This window comes from Nomia melanderi, chromosome 4, assembly GCF_051020985.1.
Source record: "Nomia melanderi isolate GNS246 chromosome 4, iyNomMela1, whole genome shotgun sequence".
NCBI lineage: Eukaryota > Metazoa > Arthropoda > Insecta > Hymenoptera > Halictidae > Nomia > Nomia melanderi.
In genome coordinates, this window is record NC_135002.1 from 1,925,006 (window position 1) to 1,946,898 (window position 21,893).

Here is a 21,893-nt window from a genome sequence, read left to right on the forward strand (position 1 = left end):
AGCAAAGTTGTAAGACAATATGGAAAATATTCATGGCGCTATCTACATCAAAATGGCCGAACTACGTCACAGCTAATAACTTATACCTTCCACCGTAGATGACACTAGGAACCGTTTTAATTTATTACGCACGGAAAACTTGAAAACATTGAAGATGCGTAGGTAACAATTATTAATATACAATATCAGTTCAAAGTACGAAATTGAATACAATATTATCGCGGAGAATGTTTATTTCAAATTTTTGTATTTTCTACGTCTTGTTACATTTCATCCCCCAGTGTTTGATAAAATAACGAATTCCGTGACGTAAACGGTGACCAAAATTTAACGTCACCGATATCAAATTATTCCGTAGACGACGGAAAACAGCATGAAAAAAATGAAAGTTATTTTATCTGGGTTTACGCGTAAGAAATAGAGAGTAAATCTCAAGCGCCAAATAACGTCACGTGGTCTGCACTCATAAGTTCGTCCCATGCTTAGGGAAAGTCGATTCGGTAATAGAAAATTTTTAATGGAACGCGGTTTTCGCACCACCGTAAGAAATGTTTAGGAAATATCGACAATGTACAACGAGGAGACGGTTAGGATAATATTTTACAATTAAAACACTCTATGACGCCAACAGTAATGAGCAACTGTTCCCCTTTGTCTAGGGTTTTTCGGGAACACAGTGTTTCCGATAATCTCTCTATCAGCGATAGATACTCGGGTACAGCTGAAGTGAGTGTGAAGCAGCGTAAAGTGCTCGAACTGACTTGACCCCGGATCTTTATGTCGTTCGATTCCGAATAAATTCTTCCGTGTCGAGGGAAACTCTGTCCGCGTAGAGATGGCTGATTTCTTAGATTCGGAAGCGGAGGAAAGCGAGGTATCCGCGTTGCTCGGGTTTGCGTAGAAAAATCTGGATTATTCGTTTCGTCTGTTCCCTCGGTGATCGGCAATTTATGTCACTGATCGATGCGTTTTGTTATATTGTAGGAGGAGGAGGAGTTGGACGAGAACGAGAAGAAAAAGCTGAAAAAGATAAAGGCCGTCGAGGAAAGCGACGAGGATGAGGAGGAAGGTGAGAATGAAGTAATATATATTGTGATTTTCCATTGTAATTGGCTATGGAATTTTTTTCATCCTTCAAAGTACCATACTTTTCCTTTTATCGTGATTGTTACGCAATAGAGACAGACGTATATCGTTCTATGTTCGTGCACAGATGATGAAGATCGTTTACGCGAAGAACTCAAGGATCTGATAGACGACAATCCCATCGAAGAGAGCGAAGGGGAAGACAGCGACGGCTCGGGGACTTCCAAGAAACGTAAGAAAAGCGACGACGAAGATTTCGACGATCGCTTGGAAGACGAAGACTACGATTTGATAGAGGAGAATTTAGGAGTTAAAGTCGAAAGGGTATACACGCGAATCAGTTTGCTTTACACATAGATCGATAAACTGTACGGATGTAGTGATATGATCCTTTACTTTAGAAACGTTTCAAACGCCTCCGCAGGATACAAGATGAGGAATCAGAGGAGGAACAAGAGAAAGAAGTGGATGAGGATAGGGATGCTATCGCGAACGAGCTTTTCGAGGTCTCGGGAGATGTAAGCATGCTACCCAATATACGTGTGCTCTTACGTATGATTTTGTTGCTTTTAGTTCTAATGAAACAAGTTCCGTTGTTTTGTGTAACGTGAAATGCATAACTTTTGTGCTTCTTTTCATATTTCCTCTCTCAGGAAAGAGAAATTAGTATGGTATGTACAGTAGTTGAAAAGACGAATGATCGTTGCATTTCTGATTGGTCCGACGATATCAATATGCGTTATTTGTCAGGAGGATGAGAGGAGAAGCGAGCGGAGTCACAGGCCCGAGGCGGAAACGTTCGACGAGGAGGGAAGCGAGGGCGAATACACTGACGCGGATGATTTTATCGTGGACGACGATGGCAGGCCGATCGCCGAGAAACGTAAAAAGAAGAAGCCCATATTTTCGGACGCCGCGTTGCAGGAAGCTCAGGATATCTTCGGCGTCGATTTCGATTACGATGAGTTCGGTAAGTACGGCGAAGAGGACTACGAGGAGGAAGAGGAGGAGGAAGAGGAGGAAGACGAGTACATGGACGAGGAGGACGCCGAAAGACCGAGAAGACCCAAGAAGCAACTGAAGAAGAAGACCACGAGGAAGAGCATTTTCGAAATTTATGAGCCCAGCGAACTGAAGCGTGGTCACTTCACCGACATGGATAACGAGATACGTAATACTGACATACCGGAGAGAATGCAACTCCGCTCGGTTCCCGTTACGCCGGTGGCAGAGGGTTCCGACGAACTGGACCTGGAAGCGGAGTGGATCTACAAGCAGGCGTTCTGTCGTCCGACCATTTCCATCCAAGACGCTCATTTGAACGCCGAAGCTAAAGAGCGGGCTCGAAAGGGTCCGCAGACAATTGGGAAGATCAAGAAAGCTCTGGACTTCATGCGGAATCAGCACTTCGAGATTCCCTTCATCTCCTTCTACAGAAAGGAGTACGTCCTACCGGAGCTGAACATCAACGACCTCTGGAAGGTGTACAAGTTCGACGCGAAATGGTGTCAGCTTCGCCAGAGGAAGGAGAACCTGATGAAGCTGTTCGAGAAGATGCGGAACCACCAGCTGGACGAGATCATGAAGAACCCCGACGCTCCGTTGCCGGACAACGTGCGGGTGATCAAGGACGACGACATAGAGCGGCTGAAGAACGTGCAGACCAGCGAGGAGCTGAACGACGTGTACCACCACTTCATGCTGTACTACAACCACGAGATCCCAGCGATGCAGGAGTCGGTGCGGCAGAAGGAGAAGGAAGCGCGTCGCGAGGCGAAGCTTCAGAAGCGCAGGCAGCAGCTGGCCGACGCCGAGGAGAACGGCGAGGATCCACCGCCGGAAGAAGAGCCGGAGGCGGAGGAGGAAGAGGAGCCGGACGACACGTTGAAGCAGGCGGTGCGGACCGGTCCGTACTCGATCTGCAGACGAGCCGGGCTCGACGGTCTGGCGAAGAAGTTCGGTCTCACTCCTGAGCACTTCGCCGAGAACCTGCGGGACAATTACCAGCGACACGAGGTGGACCAGGAGCCCACGGAGCCGCTGAGCATCGCAAACGAGTTCTGCAGTCAGATACTCACCACGCCGGAGGAGGTGATGAAGGCCGCGCAGCTGATGGTAGCCATACAGTTAGCACGCGAGCCGTTGGTCAGGAAATGCGTGAGGGAGATGTACATGGAGAGGGCGAAGATCTCCGTGCGGCCGACGAAGAAGGGCATCAAGGAGATCGACGAGAACCATCCCATCTACAGCATGAAGTACCTCAAAGACAAGCCCGTGCGCGACCTGGTCGGCGACCAGTTCCTGAACCTGGTGATAGCCGAGGAGGACAAACTGATCACGATCTCCTTGAGCGACTCCATCGAGGGGAACACCAGCAGCAACTACGTCGACGAGACGAAGCAGCTGTACTACCGGGACGAGTTCAGCAAGAACGTGCAGGACTGGAACGCCCTGAGGGTGAGCAGCGTGGAGATGGCGCTGACGCGCATGGTCATACCCAGCCTGAAGAAGGAGCTGAGAACGAACCTGGTCGCGGAGGCGAAGGAGTGCGTGATGAGGGCGTGCTGCCGGAAGATGTACAACTGGATCAAGGTGGCTCCGTACACCTGCGAGTTCCCCGAGGAGGAGGACGAGGAGTGGGACACCAGCAAGGGGCTGCGGGTGATGGGTCTGGCCTACGTGCCCGACTACTCCCAGGCCGCGTTCACCTGCCTCATAGCGCCGGACGGGGAGTGCACGGACTACCTGCGGCTGCCGCACCTGATGAAGCGGAAGAACAGCTACCGCGAGGACGAGAAAGCCATGAAGGAGGCGGACCTGCTGGCGCTGAAGAACTTCCTGGCGACCAAGAAGCCGCACGTCGTGGTCATCGGCGGCGAGTCCAGGGAGGCGATGATGATCGCCGCTGATATCAAGGAGTGCATCACGGCCCTAGCGGAGGAGGAGCAGTTCCCAGCCATTCAGGTCGAGATCTGCGACAACGAGCTGGCCAAGATCTACTCGAATAGCAACAAAGGCGTGTCCGAGTTCCGGGACTACCCGGAGCTGTTGAGGCAGGCGATCTCCCTGGCCAGGAGGATGCAGGATCCCCTGGTCGAGTTCTCCCAGCTGTGCACCGCGGACGAGGAGATCCTCTGCCTGAAGTACCACGGGCTGCAGGACCAGCTGCCCAAGGACGAGCTGCTCGAGAACCTCTACCTGGAGTTCGTGAACCGGGTGAACGAGGTCGGCGTGGACGTGAACAAGGCGGTGCAGCAGGCGTACTGCGGCAACCTGGTGCAGTTCGTCTGCGGCCTGGGCCCGAGGAAGGGCCAGGCCCTGATCAAGATGCTGAAGCAGACCAACCAGAGGATAGAGAACAGGACGCAGCTGGTCACCGCCTGCCACATGGGGCCCAAGGTCTTCATCAACTGCGCCGGCTTCATCAAGATAGACACGAACAGCCTGGGGGACAGCACCGAGGCGTACGTGGAGGTGCTCGACGGGTCACGCGTCCATCCGGAGACCTACGAGTGGGCGAGGAAGATGGCGGTGGACGCGCTGGAGTACGACGACGAGGACGCCAACCCTGCCGGCGCTCTTGAGGAGATCCTGGAGTCCCCTGAACGACTGAAGGACCTGGATCTGGACGCGTTCGCGGAGGAGCTGGAGAGGCAGGGCTTTGGCAACAAGTGCGTCACGCTGTATGACATCCGCGCGGAGCTGAACTCCCGGTACAAGGACCTGCGCGTCCCGTACCAGTCGCTGAGCGCAGAACGTCTCTTCGACGTGCTCACCAAGGAAACGCCGGAGACCTTCTACGTAGGCAAGCTGATCCTGGCTAGTGTGGTGGGCATCAGCCACAGGAAGCCGCAAGGCGACCAGCTGGATCAGGCGAACCCCGTGAGGAACGACGAGACCGGTCTGTGGCAGTGCCCCTTCTGCCTGAAGAACGACTTCCCAGAGCTGTCAGAGGTGTGGAACCATTTCGACGCAGGCGCCTGCCCCGGAAAAGCCACTGGCGTCAGGCTGAGGCTGGACAACGGGATATCTGGTTACATTCATATCAAAAACCTGTCCGACAGACACGTCGCTAATCCTGAGGAGAGAGTGAGCATAGGGCAGATCATTCATTGCCGTATTATCAAGATAGAGGTGGAACGGTTCAGTGTTGAGTGCACCAGCAAGAGCAGCGACCTCGCCGATAAGAACCACGAATGGAGGTAGCACACCTGATCCTGAATTGATTCTATTGGACTTGCTTTAACCCATTTTGTCGGACAATTCTGATTTGTCGGTTTAATGGTAGTACAGTCACTGGCCAATTTGAAAACTATATTAACCCTTTGCACTTGGAAGTTTTTCATTAGAAATATTTTAACATTTTCTGATGAGGTACAGATAACATTTAGTGAAATAAACTAGAAGAGAAATTATATTACACTGAGGTGCATTGAGGAACAAAGCTATTTTATTTCAATATTTTATAATTGATCAGTTATGCAAGGTATGATATTAAATATGAAATTTTATAGTTTTACTGTTTGAAATGGTGACTGAGAGTCACCTCTAGAGTGCAAAGGGTTAACACTAGATTGTTGATATCTTCATAGCACCGAATATGATAGTTTCCAGAATAAGTAATTTCAACTGAATACTCTAATGAATTCAAGAAACTGGAAACAATCTATTGTTAAGATTTTCATAATGATCACTTGTCAATTATAGTAAATTCTCAGTAGTTCTATCATTAGAGAGATGAAATGGCAAAATGGGTTGAATAAGATCAATATTCAAGGGTAACTGGAACATTCTACTGATCCATTGATTTGTAGGCCACAGAGAGATCCCTTCTACGACACCGAGGCGGAGCAGAAGGACGTCAAGGTCGAGGAGGACGCGAAGAAGGCGAAGCAACGTCAGACCTACGTGAAACGGGTGATCGTCCACCCGTCGTTCCACAACATCAGCTTCACGGAGGCGGAGAAGCTGATGCAGACCATGAAGCAGGGCGAGGCGATCGTCAGGCCGAGCAGCAAGGGCGCCGACCACTTGACGGTCACGTGGAAGGTGACCGACGAGGTTTACCAGCACATCGACGTGAGGGAAGAGGGGAAGGAGAATGCTTTCTCCCTGGGACAGAGTCTGTGGATCGGGAACGAGGAGTTCGAGGATTTGGACGAGATCATCGCGAGACACGTGAACCCGATGGCCGCGTACGCCTCGGAGCTGCTGGACTTCAAGTACTACAAGCCAACCGTCGAGGGTATCAAGGACAAAGCGGAGGAGATCCTGAAGGAACAGAAGAAGGACAATCCCGGTGGGATACCGTACATCATATCCGCCGCAAAAGTTTGTACCGATTAGCTCTAACGCGTCCCACGGTGCGCTCGTCCTTCGTAGCCAACACTTTTCCGTGCACGTTTCAGAATTACCCTGGAAAATTCCTGCTGTCCTATCTGCCGCGTGCCCGGTGCCGCCACGAGTATGTAACAGTGTCGCCGGAGGGATTCCGATTCAGAGGGCAAATGTTCGGCAGGGTGAATGATCTGTTTCGTTGGTTCAAGGAACATTTCCGAGATCCGGTACCGGGTCAGTCCACTCCTAGCACGCCGCGCGGCGCGATGACTTCTAGGACACCGTATCACACCACGCCGGGAGCAGTCAGCGGTGGGTAATTCTCGACGTTCTCAACATGAGAGACAATAATAATCGTAATAATAATAATAATAGTAATGGTAATAATAATAATAATAATAGTAATAATAGTAATAATAGTAATAGTAATAGTAATAGGAGTAATCGTAATAGGAGTAATAGTAATAGTAGTAATAGTAATAGTAGTAATAGTAGTAATAGTAATAATAGTAATAGTAATAGTAATAGTAGTAATAGTAATAATAGTAATAGTAATAGTAGTAATAGTAATAATAGTAATAATAATAATAGTAATGATAATAATAATAGTAATGATAACAATAACGATAAGAATAATAATTAATTAATAATTACTATGATAATACTAATAATAATCGAATAATAATGATAACGCGTGTGGCCATTCGGTTGGCTAAGCGTTAATTACACCTGGTCCCAGTAATGGTTTGAACGGTGAATATCTGTTGCAGGAATGAACCAAGAAGCGATACAGAGAGTGGCGCAGAACCTTCCTCATCATATGTTGCATTCTTTGTCGCAAGTGGCGAATCAGACACCGCATCATTATCCGCCTCACACGCCAGGAACAGCGAGCGTGGCAGGTTACGGTGGAGTCCATACCTATCCGAACACACCGTACACGCCATCCGGTCAGACGCCATTTATGACACCGTACCAGACGCCTCATCACACACCGCATCACGGCCAGCCGACACCCAGATACGGACAGCAGACGCCTAATCATCAGCAAGGTCCTTTCGTTCATCCACCTCCTCCTTCGGTCGCCACTCCGGGTCATCATCGATCGACCCCGTCACACCGACCTACGCCTCCTATGTCGACACCCGGCGACCCAATGGACTGGAAGAAGGCAGCCGAAGCCTGGGCGAGATTGAAAACCGGCCCTCGAATGTCGTGAGTATCTTTGTTTCATGAACTAGTTTTTTAGGAACAATAAAGTGTAGAATAAACGCCCGTAAATCTATTATTAATCTAAGCCAAACCGTTCGGACGTGTTTACTGTTGTACATTGTTTTTCGTTGTTTTTATTTACAGCTCGACTCCGAGATACGACGAATCGAGGAAAACACCACGAAACTACGAGGAATCGGTGGGAAGGACAACTCCGCGAAACAGGACATCGACACGGACACCGTCTTACAAATCTCCGCGGGGAACACCGCATACTAATTCTAGTCCTCGGAGTATGTCTCTCAGCGGAGATGGTACACCATTGTACGACGAAAGCTAACGGATTCGTATCCGCATAATACTTGGCACTTCAAACGATATATCATTCGGCATGATATACAAAGAGAGAAAAAGAAAGAATACATACAGAACAGTATGTAAGTGAAACAAGCAATTTTATGGGGTTTCGTCACACGGAAGGTATACTTAGCGACGGGCAACTATTGTGCTGTATAAAAAGGAATGGTAAAGCCATTCACAAAGTTATTGTAAACGCGTTAACCCTCTGTGGGCCGAATTTTTGATCATGATTATAACAAAATCTATGCAGTGCAAAATTAATAGATATCCACATATGAAGACGAGTTAACAATATATTCAATAGTTTCAATAATTTCATGAAACAAATATATTTTGTAACTTTCAAGTTACAATGACGTTAAACTTTCACGCCTGATAAAAGTTTAAGTTGACTGATTACTTAATTTTACTCACCACTTTGAGTGGAAAATGAAATGAATCAACAAGATGTTGAATCAACAAGTTACATAGGCCTACAGAGGGTTAATAAATTGATATCTTCCCCTGCACGTTTATATATTTAGGTGAGCGATATTGGATGCATACTAAGAGACGGCATGCTTCGTATATATGCGTATGTACATATGAAATATCAATGATTACGTTGGAACGTATTCACACTTGGCACGATTGAAGAATCGTAAAACTTTGAAATCCATTTATTAATGATTCATTTTATCACCGTACTACCGCATACCAGGACTTATGCTTTGGTATATGTAACTCGATTCCTCTCTCTCTCGATTTTAACTTTACTGATACTAAGTTATTGTACATTTCTTATGTTATTGGCTTAGGAATGGAATATATTTCTTACGCGCTTTATACAGTTGTTAAATCACATTATTAAACAATAAAATAGACTACAAAATACTTTGCGTTGTAATCATTTCGATAGATCCATATATACATTGACCTCGAATAAAATATAATCATCCCTCTTTGTTTATATGTTTTATTTTAAAAATCTAGCGAAATTATAGAGCATCAGGTTACGTCAATGATAATTATAAAACAAATGATATGTATAAACGGATATTCATGAACGTACGACTATTATACATGAGATTCTTGATCCTCGGATAACGTGTCATCCATTTGTCGAAAATTTTTATAATACAAACATTCTTCCGTGTAACAATTCTCAGTTGGAGGTGCGTACTGATTCGTGGGCCTGGATAAGTAGAATAAATATCAACAACATGGAACATTGTATAGAGGGAAATTGGTAATAATAACACACTTAAAAGTTACGTTTGTTTATCGCCGACTTGTGCACTCAATTTACCACTCGACCTTGTTTTCAACTTAGTTGAGCTCGATATTAGTTTCGTTTCTCCGTCGTCCAACTGATGTTTACGCTGTAAAACGAATGGGATTATTTATTCAATAATTTGAACAAGTATGCAGTAATAAATCATTTACCGAATTTTCTCCATTTACTACTACTTTCCCATCGAATTTATTTATTGTACGAGTAGAGTTAAAAGGTTCCTGTGGGTTCGAGTTAAATTTTTGTCTCTAACAAATTGAGCATCGGATAAATAAATATATGTATATGTATATTCTAAAGGGAAATAGCTGTTGAAAGAGGAAAACGTCAACCGTTACCTTCTTTGCTGGCGATTTTTTACAATCACTGGAATCGCTGGAATCTGACCCTTCTACTATTCTTTTTATCTTTTTCCTTTCCACACCTTTGCGAGTAGTGTTTTCAACTTGTCTTGTATTTTCTGTGCTTCTGTTATTACTTGATCTGTTCGCCGAGTTCGCACTAGAATTCTTCAATATGAAATATAAAAAATATTATGCAATAGCATTTAAAATAAATTAATTACATTATTTAAAAGAATAATAATGGACATACCTTTAATTCCTCCAAACTGCGTTTCTTTGAATTACTTTCTCCTTTCTTCGTTTTTTTACCTTTAGCTTTATTAAGACTTTTATTTATAGACTCTAGAGAATCTTGCGGAGAACCCGGAATGTACACTGGATTATCATTTTTAAGAATGACACGCTCACCTGAGACAGAGAGGACAATTTACCTGGACACTGATCGTTCCTTCGAAAATAGATAACTTTCAAATTTTACCAGTCCAATAATGTAACGCGGGTACAATTCTTCTGCCTTTCGAGCTTATGCGAATATTCATGTCGTCAACCGAACGATCAAGGTTCGACGAGTTCTGTTCATTGTCCTTCAACGATTTCCAGATCTTACAAAACTGTTCTATTCTTGTAGGACAACCTTTGCGACATTGGTTTATCAATGATTTAGGTATCACTGTACAGACGACAAAAGTTTCCAATTATTTAAACTGACATTTAAAATTTGTAAAATATTTAAATATTATATTACCGTTACTCACCATGCTTGATATCATTCAAATCGCCGACTAGCTGATAAAATTTATGGCTTACTGTCTCGACCAATTTTTGGGACACTCGACGAAGTACGGCGTCTGTTCTGAATTTTCTATCAACAATGTGGCCAGCATCGCTACAAATTTATATTAATATATCTGTTGGATTGAATAAACAGTGAATTAACAAAATACATGGTGGAATACTTACTTCACTAATCTACCCTCGAAAATTAAACACAATGCAGGATCGCATATGACATTTGGTGTCCAACCAGATAACATGTTAACTTTGGTATCATCTTCATTAGGTTTATCATCACAAATACGATCCTCCTGTAACGACTTTTCTGATTCCTCTAGTTCTTTTTGATTGTCATCGATTAACGACACTGAATTAATGTCTCTGAAAGCGTTAGGTGTTTTCAAAGGAGTTTCCTCGACCAAGCGTGCTTCTTTCTCAGCTTTTTTAATATTTCTATTTGCATCCTTGACTTGTTTCACTTCTGTATGTACTGAGGTTACATTAATCGGCACTGAACTAATCACAACAGGCTTTGAAATGTTATTAGTAACATCTTTGAGTTGATAAGACGAAGGTTCTTTGAACTGTTCGTTAGATACTTCCTGCTGATGCTCATTAATCGCATTGTAAACATGTTTTCCAGGAGTTCCATTCTGAACGCTTGTTTCTGTCATTTCTTTCTTGTTTTCTGATGTTCTGTTCATTTTCTGTACATTGCTTTTATTAATACCGAAAGAATCGGACAAGTTTTCCGACGGTCTATAGATAGATGTTGAATTTACTCGACTGGAATGTTCCTGCATTCCACGAGCACTTATTTCTTTTGAAAAAACATTTGACCCTTCTTGTTGTTTCCTTGGTGTTTTACCGGGATTAACATTCTTACAAATACTGCCTTCTACATCATAATTAGCAATATCCTTGTTATTTGGAGATTCTACTACATCGCCGATAATACTAACGCTGGAGTCATAAGCATACGTGTAATTAAAATTTTTGGGGGTGACTAATGGTACATTCGAAGCGTGTTCCTTTTCCACGATATCACACCTTTGTTGTGAAACCCTCGTTCTCGATTTACGTTTGTAAGGCTTCACGAATGTTTCTCTTTGTTGCAATATTCGTTGCGCTGATATTTTTGGGACTCCGGCATAAATTTCACTCTCACTGTCGGAAGTATCCTTATCTTCGCGGCTATTCATTTTGATAGGCGTTTTCGCCTTTGGTAACTCGTTACATGCAGTAGATTTATTTTTAGTGATTATGTGTTCCGTAGTTTCAGGATATTTTCGATTTTGAAGTGTAGTAGTATTTTTACACTTACTCTTATTACAATCAATAACACTGTCTGAAGAAAATGGTTCAGTACATGTGTTGTTCTCTTGTTCTTGAATAATACCTTTATCTTGTACCGACGTTGAAGTTTCCATATTGGATTCATTCTCTTTAACTGATCCATACGATACAACGTAACTTAAACAGTCAAATATTTCAACGATTTTAGTAACAAATTCTTGAGGACAGTTCCTATCTGTTAAATTGTTAACAATAATATTTAATTTATCCTTCAATTTATTTGTCTTGTTATCGTTATAAGAACACTTTGCAACTGCATTTGTCAATTGCTTCTGATGTTCCTCATCAAAATAGTTTTGCTGATTATTTTCAATTACATCAGACATACATGTTTGTGTGAACGAATTATTCATTCTACGAGTCGGTGATTTAAAATATTCATTGCTCTTGTTTGTTTCCAAGACAGAGTCTACGTGTGACATATGCATGCTTCCTGTATACGTGATGTCCGTTACTTCACTCCTTAAATCATCGTCGCTATCTGCAAGAGGTGTAGGCCAACGAAATGTTGGTTTAAATCCTTCGTGCACAAACGTCCGCCAAATCTGATGGACGTTTTCCCAGTCATCAGGGAATCCATTGCAAAATTTGCCTCGAATATAATCCGGTAATTCTACGCAATTGTATTTCAATTTTAGATATAAAAATATATAGAGAACCATATGAAATGGTGTATAACCATGAAAATACAAGATATTCAAAATCATTTACCATTCCCTTCGTCAACAATGTCTCCTTTTAATTGATAAATATGTTTGAATACAGACTGCACTTCTCTTGACGTCAACCTCCTTAGAATAGGTTTGCTTCTAGCAATTTGTTTACTAAAATATTGAAATCAGACACATATTAAATTAAAACCACATATTTATGTACATGCACACTTACCGATCTATTATTCCTTGAATGATCAGTTGGCCTTGTTCATTTAAAGCAACTTTCCATTGAGAAAAGACTCTAACTTTTCTATTTTGTATTATTTCGTTAGAACTAATTTGTAAAGAACCAAGAATATTTCTTTTAGGGGATTGTTTATCAACATCAGACGAATTATCTTGAAACGTTGATATAGTTCTAGCAGTATTGGATACCGATGTGCTATTTAATTTCTTAGAAGCACAAGAAGGCGGTTTAAAATTAAGCGGTGGCTTCATAAAATAATCTTTCTCAGAATCATTTGTATTACTAAATTTTTTTACGCTTGATGTGCAAATATTTGAACGATTATTTCTTATATCTTTCTTTTCCAACACCATATTTCTGAAGTTCTTACACGAAGAGATAACCTCGCTACCAGTTTTGGAAGCTTGTAAACATGGAACATTAATACCAGAATCGAATGCATCCGCATTGATACTGGAAATACTCGGTGACATGGGTAAAGCCCATGATTCGTCTCCTTCTTGTGTATGCCCTTTTCTGAGCGTGGCAATCTTCAAAGCTCGTTCTAACTTCTTGAATCGTTTCTCAATTAGATAATCTGAGAATTTCGTCTGCACAAGCAAAAATAAATTTAATACTAAACAGTTAAAAATGAATATAACGTTGGACGTAAACAATTACCTCTGTCGTATGTTCCATTTGTAGAAACTAGTGTCGATCATTTACGCATATTCAATATTTATTAAATCACGTTAAATCCTTTTATATTAATAACAATGTATTCATATTAAACGCTTCTTTTTGTACGTCAAAATCTAAGAAATCAGTTCATTAAATAGTATTTATTTGTCACTCGGCTACCGGGGAAGATAAAGGTTATTTTAACTTCTACAATCTTCTATTATCTATTAAATTAACAAAATTTTCAAGCATAAATATTAGAAGAAGATTCTTAACATTCTCAAACAATTATTTTACCTTAATTTCTGTATTTCGATCCGCATGCGTATCACGCACTCAGTACGCGCGCAATTTCGACACCCTCCACCACGTACTTTAAGGTTTTAAACGCGCAACTGTTTTCTCTCTGTACAGTGGTTCTCAATTTTATACCTACACCACAAATCATCGATGATTTAAACGTGTCGGTAAATAAATACTGTCGATGAAGTCGTGTCGGTAAAATGGTTCACGATGAAATGATTATCATGCCGAGAACGTGGTACATATCATCATCATTAATACAAAATCGTAGTATCAAGTGGTACTTTAGATATAGGGGCGTGTATCGTGAAGAGAAAAAAGGGAAAAAGAGAGAAGAGACGTTTAATTTAATGATTCTTTACAATTATAACAAGTTTTTCCTTTGCACATCGTTATATCGATGAAAATATAACGTATAAATTGTTCGAACTGACAAAATATCTAGACGTAACACCGACAGCAGCTTGATCATTCACTCTAAACTTCTATCTATAAAAATCATACGAAACCTATCGCAATAAATAATATTCAGTAACCTGAAAATAAAAATTCAATACACGTACACACTGCGTTGGAATATTACACGTGTATCAAGTTTAAGCTTTGGTCAATTTAAGCCTGAGAAAACTAACATTATATAAACGTTGGTCGCATTATTTTTTTTTCTTTTTTTTTCTTTTATTATTATCATCGCCACCATCTTCATTATCATCATGATCATTCCTTAAAAAAGAAGTACGTTATTATTCCTTTCCACAGTAAGAAACGAAACGATCCCAGATTTTTTTTATTCTCTTTAACTCGCGGTTAACCACAAGTAATTGTATTCACTCATTATCACTGATTCGTAAAGCACAGATATTCTACCTTTACAATGGTAGTCTACGATGAGTAAAATTGGACTAGACTTTCACATTAAAGATCGTATAATCTTAATCGAATATCATCAGAGCTATATCCTATGGTAAGCTATAGGAATGTAATTTTAATATTACTCGTTCAAAGCGGGTACAAGAAAAAGTAGATTATTCCTCTTATTAACAAATATATCGCTATTGAAATGTTTCCTTACAATCACTTGTATTAGACAGAGAACAAAATGTCTGCTACGCATCCCTAATATTTTGGCAGACCGTTTTCTACTTTTAAGATTTACTACCCATCGAATTATCTGCTTCTCTCGATCCCTCCGCCGAATCTACGAGTTCTTTATGATGATCTTTAGAATTTCTGTCCTTATAATCCCGCCGATGATGATGAGAATTGTTATGATGATGAGGATTGTTATGATGATGATGATGGTGATGATGGTGATGATTATTATTATCGGTATCTCTGCGATCTTTCTGTGACGTTTGAACCCTATATTTTCGGTTAATTTTATCAATTTTATCACGACAGAAATTGTGGTATGCGTGTATCGGGTGAAATGGGAGTTCGGTAATTACCGTATCCAATGACATATTATCGTTTTGAAGTTGCGGTAATACCGTGAAGTCCACTTCTGACTGATGATCTTGTTTATCGTGCCGATTCCTTCCGTTCCTGTGATCACAGAAATCAAGATAAAATCATGAAACGTTAGAAATCGATATTTCTCATATTTTACCTCGGCGTCCTACGATGCCAGTAGCTCTGACTCTGTAAAGGTGGGAATTTGTGAGGAATTTGTTCCTGCGTGGAACTTGTAGGAGATCCACGATTGTGATGACTATTATTACTATCACGAGAACGGGCACCTTTATTAGCATTTGCAGATGCTGCTTTTAACGTTGCAATTTCTTTCCTCTGATCTTCGTTCAGCTTGAGTAACAGTTTTACAGTCGCTTCTGAACCTTCCAAGCGTGTCGCTAAGTCTGTCTGAGCAGGATTTGTCGTGTTCGCCGATGCTGCTTCCAGCGTTTCAATTTCTTTCTTCTGATCCGCGTTCTGCTTGAGTAATTGTTTTACCATCGCTTCTAGAACACCTAAGTCTGCCTCGACGGGATTCAGTCTAGGACAATCTACTTGAACTCCTACGTCCGTTACCAATTGTTTATTCGGTTTCTGTTCCTTCGAAGTATCCAATTTCCTAGATCGAGGAGAATTCTTTTTATATTAACGAGCAATAAACACAGTTCATGTCAACTGTAATTACTAACTTTTTCTGTTGTTCAACGATATCAGATAAATACTGATTCTGGGTTTTAGCTTCTTGTAAAGATATCTTAATGTCTTGTAAATCTTTCTCCAACAGTTCTACCTGTAAAGGTGCGACATTTACGCATACTGGGCTACCCTAAAATGGGAACAGTACGCGATTCATTATCTTCTTTTAATCTCGAATTAATTACTACAATTTAAAATTGTAGAAGTTACCTTTGCTTTCACGAACCCAGTTCCATTATCTTCAGGGGAAGAAGGACTGCTAGGTACAAACGCAGATCCCTTTGAGAATACTAATTGAAATTGTAAATCTGTATATAAGCAGAAAGTGTTAGAACTTCATCTTTTCCTTTTGTGAATAGAATAAAAGTGTTAATGGTATACGATTTACCTCTATTCCTTTGACGTAGAGAATCAACTTCTAGATGTAAAGCAACTAAAGTAGCTTGATGTTGCTCTTGCAAAAATTTCATATTTTGTTCTAATTGAGCTACTATATCCGCAGGTGGTTTCTTTCCCTTAACGAAGAAACAATTCGTATTGGACTTTGCATTCAAAGTGTTCACGGTATTATTCGAATAAAGAGAAAGTTCTACTCACTTGAGAAGGAAAAGTTATTGGTGGTACTTTCTTTTGCACTGGTGGTACTTTCGGTACTGTTGGCAATTCGACCAACATTTTCGATTCCATTCTTGAACTATCAACGCTTAATTAAGAAGACAAGACATAAATATTTATTGCTGGAAATATTTATGAAGATAAAATTTTGCGTTGTAAATGTTGATGAGCGGAGTAAAGAAGCTTGTCCTTAAGAAATAATCGCACTTCCAAACATCTAAAAACAATACATAATGAACAAAAAGAATATATATCACGTTGAAACATTAGTTTCAAAATACAACTGAACGACGTATCTCATTATCGCATAATTTAATCAAAATAATTTTTAGAAATCGTCAATTGGTTTATACATTCGAAAAGTACACGAACTGAATATAATTTTACAACAACAAAATATCACATCGTATTATTGATACACGGCGATAACGTTCTTTCGTAAAAATTAAAATCATCCCGCGCCGCTACATCGTCATTCAGAGTATTTTAATGATATTGAATAAACGCAAGCGATACAAGCTTCGATTGAATGCGGGACAACGAAAAAATAGTGCGTGTTGTCAAAAGGCAAATCATGCTGGCACAAAATTGTAAAATTTCTCTTTTATACATTACCGAGTGAATTATATTTAAACCGAAATTCGGCGTGCAAAACGAAAGCTGAAAATTCGTCAGGACACACGATATCGGGGCCTTGGTGGAGCGTGATTCTGCGCCTGAATTTTCTGACGTCACTTGACACCAACCAAGGATTGGTTAATGCTTTACCAACAATGGTGGACGTCGAATTTTACCGATTAATTATTGCGGACAACGTGTACGATTTTAAAGATTTCTAAGACACGCCGAACAGAAGGGAAACGAATCGATGGTGCACATGCACCGATATATGGAAATAAAATTTCTATCGGTGTACTCGAGGAATAGAAATTGCGCTTATCATTGTCGAGCGAACTCGAGGATTTTCAAAACAACCGCGTAAAAGGTATAGATCGTTAGGTGAAATTCTGTTCGGATACGCAGGACAGTACCTGTTCGCAAGACCACCTGTGTTTTCTATGTCCTTGCGGACGGGAGTATTGATCCAATAACATTTAACATATGATATCACACCATAGCCGCGCCCATGTCTCCCGACGATTTTATTTTCACATTTATTAGCAGATAATATCTGCGAGATTTCGTTATGAAAGAAATGGCGTTTTGCTTATTTCACGAAGCGAATTAGACGAATGGAATTTTTCAACTTTCTACAGATCTGCGTATTTCTGTATTGAAACAAAAGCATTTTTTTTGGATTTTGACGTAAACAATGATTTTCGTGAATACTGAACAGCTTTAAATGATCAAAATGCCTACGCTGTATACGTTGATACGTTTAAATACACGTGTCCACTGAAAACGCGCGCGTACCGTAAATACGAATTTCAGATTTCAATTTGAAAATACTCTGAAGTATTTATGTTACGTGACTGAAACATCGAAATTCCATTGCCAATTTAACTCCTGTTCGAAACTGAAAAGAGTACACCCTTTTTTAATTCTCTTCCCATTGCCATTCGAAGGAAAGTAGATTCATGTTTAATTTTTTCAGAATCTGCACACAATTTGACATTCGTTCTTTAACATATCGGACACGCATGAGAAATTTGGTTAAATTAATTTCTGAATCTTTGACGTGATAAAGGAAAAATGGCTTGTTTAGTAGAGCACAGGGAAAGTAATGAAATAATTAATAAAGATAGAGTGCATTTACCATCTTTTAAAATGGAAGAAGAGTATAAGTTTAAGGTATCTATGTGTATTATTTACAGTGTTTATATATGCTAATAAATTGATGTAGTTTATATTAATGTAAAATTTATCATAGTACACGCCTGAAAGTCATTTTAAGCATGTAGTAAAAAATGTACAAAGGCTAAGGCGCAAGGAGGATGAAGAACGTATCTGGATGTCATTCGTTAAAGAACAGGAGTTAAGTAATCTAAGGTTCTCAGAAAAAGACATTCATCCGTCTATAAAAGGTATCAACGATCTCTTACATGACAATATGCAAGATGTGGACAGGGAACTTAAGAGACTGCAAGAAGATACTCTACCCGAACGAAATAAAGGAATTTGTATCTGTAAATCTAATAACAGAGATGAAAATACTGCAAATATAAAGGTACGTGTTTCTTGTGTTTTACATTCAATTATTGCATTATCTAGAGAAAGTAAAATTTACATTACTTTCTTAAATACTAGACAAACAGTATACAAAACTATTCTCCAAAGCAAAAATCACAAATAAGAGACAGAAACGAGTGTGATGCTAATATTTTAATTCCAATAACACAGGAGGATAATGTTACAAACTGCCAAGATCCTAAGGCATTTAAAAAAGTTCTGAGATCAAAGACCAAAAAATCTGTATCAGATTCTTCCATTATACGAAAAAAGCATTACACCAATCAGTTTCTTCGAGCAACCAATCACTTGATTGAAAATGATTCAGATTCGGACATGGATTTGAGTAATGATAAAATCGATACTGTTCATATACAAGCGGATCCACTTACAATACACAAAATTCTCTCAATGCAAAAAAAGATTTCTGAGTTATTGAATGAAATTTCGTTTAGATTATCCAGAATTCCTCTGCCAGATGGAAATAATGATCTGAAAAGAAGACAGCAACAGACTATGGAATTTGCTATTAGGTTCTCAAGAAATTATCTGTACAATCTTAACAGACTTGTTACAAGTATTCAAAGGCATATTGGCGCTATATCCACTAAAACAAGACTACAGCATTATCATAGAAGTGTTACATTGCATCGTGATATGATTAAACAAAAGCTGATTGCTGCTCATCAATTATTAATACAAGCTTTAAATGCCTATTGCAAGCATATACCGAACTCTACTTCTGAAGGTCATTCTACAAAGCTTCAAAATGTGTTACAGATCGTCGGTAACTTAAGAGATATTTGCAATAAAGTTGATATCTCTGCCAATCATTTCTGCTCAGGAGATATGAATGCTTCATTAGTGGTACATGTTGATTGAAAATAGTTTGAATAATTTAGAGACAAAGTTCTTTACAAAGTTCTTGATTGCAGGAAGATGATCTTCAAGCTGACATTGACACTATCTTGTCGAAATTAAAGTTGAGTTTAGAATGTAAAGAACAACCTGCAAGTCATAAGAATATTGAACCTACAACATCTCTTACAAGAACATCTTTACAAAATGGAAAACAGACGAACAAGAAAAATTTATCTAGTCGATTAAGCATGTATAGTATAGATGTACCTAAAACTAATCAAAGAAAAAACACAGAGCTAAGAGGGAAAAGTACATATTTGCTTGTTGTTGATTACTATATATCACATTTGAAACATTTTAAACATGCAAATTTGTATTTTTCAGAGCATGGTTACCAAGGAGAAAAAAAATATAAAGTTGAAGACGTAAGAAACGTACACAGTCAACAATTTACAATACCCGAGCTACTGTATCCTAGTCCTGCTACACACACGTCATCTTCTAAGGACACCGTTTTGATTGATTGTACGAAAAAGGCGAATTACTCAAAAGATGACGATATCAAAACTATGATGGATGAAATACCAATTGATTCTGAGAATGTAAGATATGTTAATAATAAACTTAAATATGTTACAGTAAGTGTTAAAAATATATGATTTTATGAAATAGGATAGTAACATAGAAATTCGGAGCGGACGTAGTAATATAGTGAAAATGGAACAGTCTAAAGGAGTACAGAAGAAGTCATTTACAGAAGTATGGAAATCTAAGAGTACAAAAGATAAAGAAACAGATCCTAAAGTACAAAATGTTTTAAATGATGATGATTTAGTAAAAAAAGTAACTACAATTACCAAAGAACATTTGTCCACTCTAGTCCCTGTAATAAGTGATTTAATGACTCTTATTTCAAAAAAGGTAACACTGTACGAAAATGCTAATGCACTAAGTAAATAAAGAAAATATCAACCTCTATAGGAGAAATTATAACTATACTATTGGTTCTATAAAAAAATTAAATAAAATTTTTCTTAGAAAACTGAGGTGGATACACAGCCTATATCCGAAACATCTATGGGAACATTAATGGAGTTTCTACAAAAACATCAATCCCCTAAAGATTTTGACACTAAAACGATTTTAACAGATGCTGGTGATAAATGTTCATATTTTACAGCAACTAGGTAAATATTTATAGAATAAACGTAACAAAAAGTCATATTACTCAGGTAAAATAGGATCAAATATTTTTTGACTCTGTCATGACAGTTTATCCGAAGTTCAGAAGCACAATAACAATGTACAACTGATTTGTATGTCATCCGTGGATAAAACTTCTGAAACAAAGCAACGTGATGTGTCGTGTCAAGCAGATGAGACTGCACTAAAGGTAAGTAATGTAATGAAACATGTATGTTATTTGAAGAAGAATTTTATATGGTGTTAATAAATATACAATAAATTTTTAGATACTCAGTGATACAAGAACACCGTGTTCGATTACCAAACATAAATTGAAACTCACTACTTCAGAAGAAACCAAACAACGAACTCTAGCGTATAGATATAATTATAAAAAAGTGTGTCAATCGAGACCAATGTATTCTAGCAATACCCAGAATAAACCGTGGGATATAGTAGCATGGTAAGACCATACAATATTTTGATATTTCCCTTTATAAATTTTGGGTAACACAAATTATTTGAAGCAGGATATCCGATAAACTAATAGAAGAATTAATAAAGGAGGTAACAAAAGATTTAGGAGTGAACGACTTGATACAAAAATTGTACGACATGGAGTTTCAAGAATTTTAAGAATAATTAACATTGAATTAATCTAGAATATCATATTCACGAAATCAATCATTTTTAAAACGTTTTTCATTTGGGATGCAAATTTTTTAAATAAACTATAATTTTATACATCGATGTATAACTTATTCTCTCATGTTTGTGGTGATTCAACTAGATATACATATAGTATATACATATACGGTACAATGTAGTAAGTACTAAAATGTATCTCGAATGGCGGCGACCACACTACGGCAACATGGCGGTGAAACTAACCACTTCATGATACTTGTTACGAACACAGTAATCATTGGTAGTAAGTGTACATAAAAATACGAAATGAAAAGAACGGTTTTGAAATTGTACAAAGACATATTGCGATACGGTGAAAATTTAAAATACACCGATAAAAAATATTTCCGGCAAAAAATTCGTAAAAGCTTTAAAGAGAATAAAGGGTTAACCGACGAGGAAGATATAACTTTCGCATTAAAGGTAAAATTAACGTTAATATACTTCAAATTTCTGTTGAAATAAAAAGCTGAAACATCTGCTATTTATTTTACTTAACCTAAAAGAAAGTACATTGTTATTATTCGCAAATATTTCTTTTCAGAAAGGGCAGCAATTTTTGTTACTACAGCGGGTCGTCTGAGTGAACCGTTAATGCGAAGATAAACATGTAATTGTAG

General features: G+C 39.4%; 4 protein-coding genes across 18 annotated transcripts; 2 read left to right on the forward strand and 2 right to left on the reverse strand.

Annotated features, from left to right (window-relative positions):
- The first annotated feature begins 104 nt into the window (after positions 1–104).
- Positions 105–8,868, forward strand: LOC116428339 (transcription elongation factor Spt6). 5 transcript variants are annotated; one of them, XM_031979866.2, is made up of 11 exons: positions 105–158; positions 660–874; positions 985–1,069; positions 1,214–1,410; positions 1,488–1,604; positions 1,740–1,757; positions 1,837–5,288; positions 5,901–6,417; positions 6,495–6,735; positions 7,194–7,638; positions 7,780–8,868. In XM_031979866.2, the coding sequence occupies exons 2-11, from the start codon at positions 836–838 to the stop codon at positions 7,973–7,975; spliced, it is 5,307 nt and encodes a 1,768-aa protein (XP_031835726.1). In that variant the 5' UTR covers positions 105–158; positions 660–835; the 3' UTR covers positions 7,976–8,868. The 5 variants fall into 5 exon arrangements, with proteins under 5 accessions (XP_031835726.1, XP_031835727.1, XP_031835725.1 ...); XM_031979867.2 differs by having other exon boundaries at positions 128–162; XM_031979865.2 differs by lacking the exon at positions 105–158 and adding an exon at positions 173–586.
- A 26-nt stretch (positions 8,869–8,894) lies between these two features.
- On the reverse strand, positions 8,895–13,740 carry LOC116428342 (uncharacterized). Of its 7 annotated transcripts, none has more exons than XM_031979872.2 (12): positions 13,603–13,738; positions 13,306–13,529; positions 12,631–13,235; positions 12,454–12,566; positions 10,573–12,355; positions 10,368–10,498; positions 10,091–10,282; positions 9,863–10,020; positions 9,607–9,777; positions 9,421–9,516; positions 9,250–9,356; positions 8,895–9,169 (listed from the first exon to the last, which is right to left on the reverse strand). In XM_031979872.2, exons 2-12 carry the CDS (start codon positions 13,321–13,323, stop codon positions 9,052–9,054), a joined length of 3,492 nt encoding a protein of 1,163 aa, XP_031835732.2. In that variant the 5' UTR covers positions 13,324–13,529; positions 13,603–13,738; the 3' UTR covers positions 8,895–9,051. The 7 variants fall into 7 exon arrangements, with proteins under 7 accessions (XP_031835732.2, XP_031835734.2, XP_031835733.2 ...); XM_031979874.2 differs by having other exon boundaries at positions 13,306–13,481; positions 13,603–13,732; XM_031979873.2 differs by having other exon boundaries at positions 8,896–9,169; positions 13,306–13,439; positions 13,603–13,740.
- A 192-nt stretch (positions 13,741–13,932) lies between these two features.
- LOC116428345 (uncharacterized) lies at positions 13,933–17,133 on the reverse strand. Of its 2 annotated transcripts, none has more exons than XM_031979883.2 (7): positions 16,987–17,133; positions 16,354–16,588; positions 16,145–16,271; positions 15,967–16,064; positions 15,750–15,886; positions 15,218–15,679; positions 13,933–15,153 (listed from the first exon to the last, which is right to left on the reverse strand). In XM_031979883.2, the coding sequence occupies exons 2-7, from the start codon at positions 16,441–16,443 to the stop codon at positions 14,754–14,756; spliced, it is 1,314 nt and encodes a 437-aa protein (XP_031835743.1). In that variant the 5' UTR covers positions 16,444–16,588; positions 16,987–17,133; the 3' UTR covers positions 13,933–14,753. The 2 variants fall into 2 exon arrangements, with proteins under 2 accessions (XP_031835743.1, XP_031835744.1); XM_031979884.2 differs by having other exon boundaries at positions 16,354–16,459; positions 16,987–17,123.
- Positions 17,134–17,146: 13 nt separating this feature from the next.
- LOC116428343 (uncharacterized) lies at positions 17,147–21,263 on the forward strand. 4 transcript variants are annotated; one of them, XM_031979880.2, is made up of 11 exons: positions 17,147–17,356; positions 17,966–18,162; positions 18,242–18,538; positions 18,619–19,407; positions 19,476–19,710; positions 19,786–20,003; positions 20,074–20,322; positions 20,440–20,588; positions 20,674–20,794; positions 20,874–21,049; positions 21,114–21,263. In XM_031979880.2, exons 2-11 carry the CDS (start codon positions 18,064–18,066, stop codon positions 21,220–21,222), a joined length of 2,442 nt encoding a protein of 813 aa, XP_031835740.1. In that variant the 5' UTR covers positions 17,147–17,356; positions 17,966–18,063; the 3' UTR covers positions 21,223–21,263. The 4 variants fall into 4 exon arrangements, with proteins under 4 accessions (XP_031835740.1, XP_031835739.1, XP_031835741.1 ...); XM_031979879.2 differs by lacking the exon at positions 17,147–17,356 and adding an exon at positions 17,383–17,896; XM_031979881.2 differs by lacking the exon at positions 17,147–17,356 and adding an exon at positions 17,383–17,896 and having other exon boundaries at positions 21,117–21,263.
- The last annotated feature ends 630 nt before the right edge of the window (positions 21,264–21,893 follow it).

Bases quoted from the DNA above. Each gene is read 5' to 3' on its own strand.
- LOC116428339 (XM_031979866.2), top strand. From the start codon at position 836: ATGGCTGATTTCTTAGATTCGGAAGCGGAGGAAAGCGAG. The intron at 5,289-5,900 runs GTAGCACACCTG...ATTGATTTGTAG, and splicing joins GATAAGAACCACGAATGGAG to GCCACAGAGAGATCCCTTCT. The intron at 6,418-6,494 runs GTTTGTACCGAT...TGCACGTTTCAG, and splicing joins ACATCATATCCGCCGCAAAA to AATTACCCTGGAAAATTCCT.
- LOC116428342 (XM_031979872.2), bottom strand. The intron at 10,021-10,090 runs GTAAAATTTGAA...TCTCTGTCTCAG, and splicing joins CGCGTTACATTATTGGACTG to GTGAGCGTGTCATTCTTAAA. The intron at 9,778-9,862 runs GTATGTCCATTA...TTCATATTGAAG, and splicing joins GCAGTTTGGAGGAATTAAAG to AATTCTAGTGCGAACTCGGC.
- LOC116428345 (XM_031979883.2), bottom strand. From the start codon at position 16,443: ATGGAATCGAAAATGTTGGTCGAATTGCCAACAGTACCGAAAGTACCA. The intron at 16,065-16,144 runs GTAAATCGTATA...GCTTATATACAG, and splicing joins TCTACGTCAAAGGAATAGAG to ATTTACAATTTCAATTAGTA. The intron at 15,680-15,749 runs GTTAGTAATTAC...TCCTCGATCTAG, and splicing joins ATCGTTGAACAACAGAAAAA to GAAATTGGATACTTCGAAGG.
- LOC116428343 (XM_031979880.2), top strand. From the start codon at position 18,064: ATGGCTTGTTTAGTAGAGCACAGGGAAAGTAATGAAATAATTAATAAA. The intron at 18,539-18,618 runs GTACGTGTTTCT...CTTAAATACTAG, and splicing joins AAAATACTGCAAATATAAAG to ACAAACAGTATACAAAACTA. The intron at 20,004-20,073 runs GTAAGATATGTT...TTTATGAAATAG, and splicing joins TACCAATTGATTCTGAGAAT to GATAGTAACATAGAAATTCG.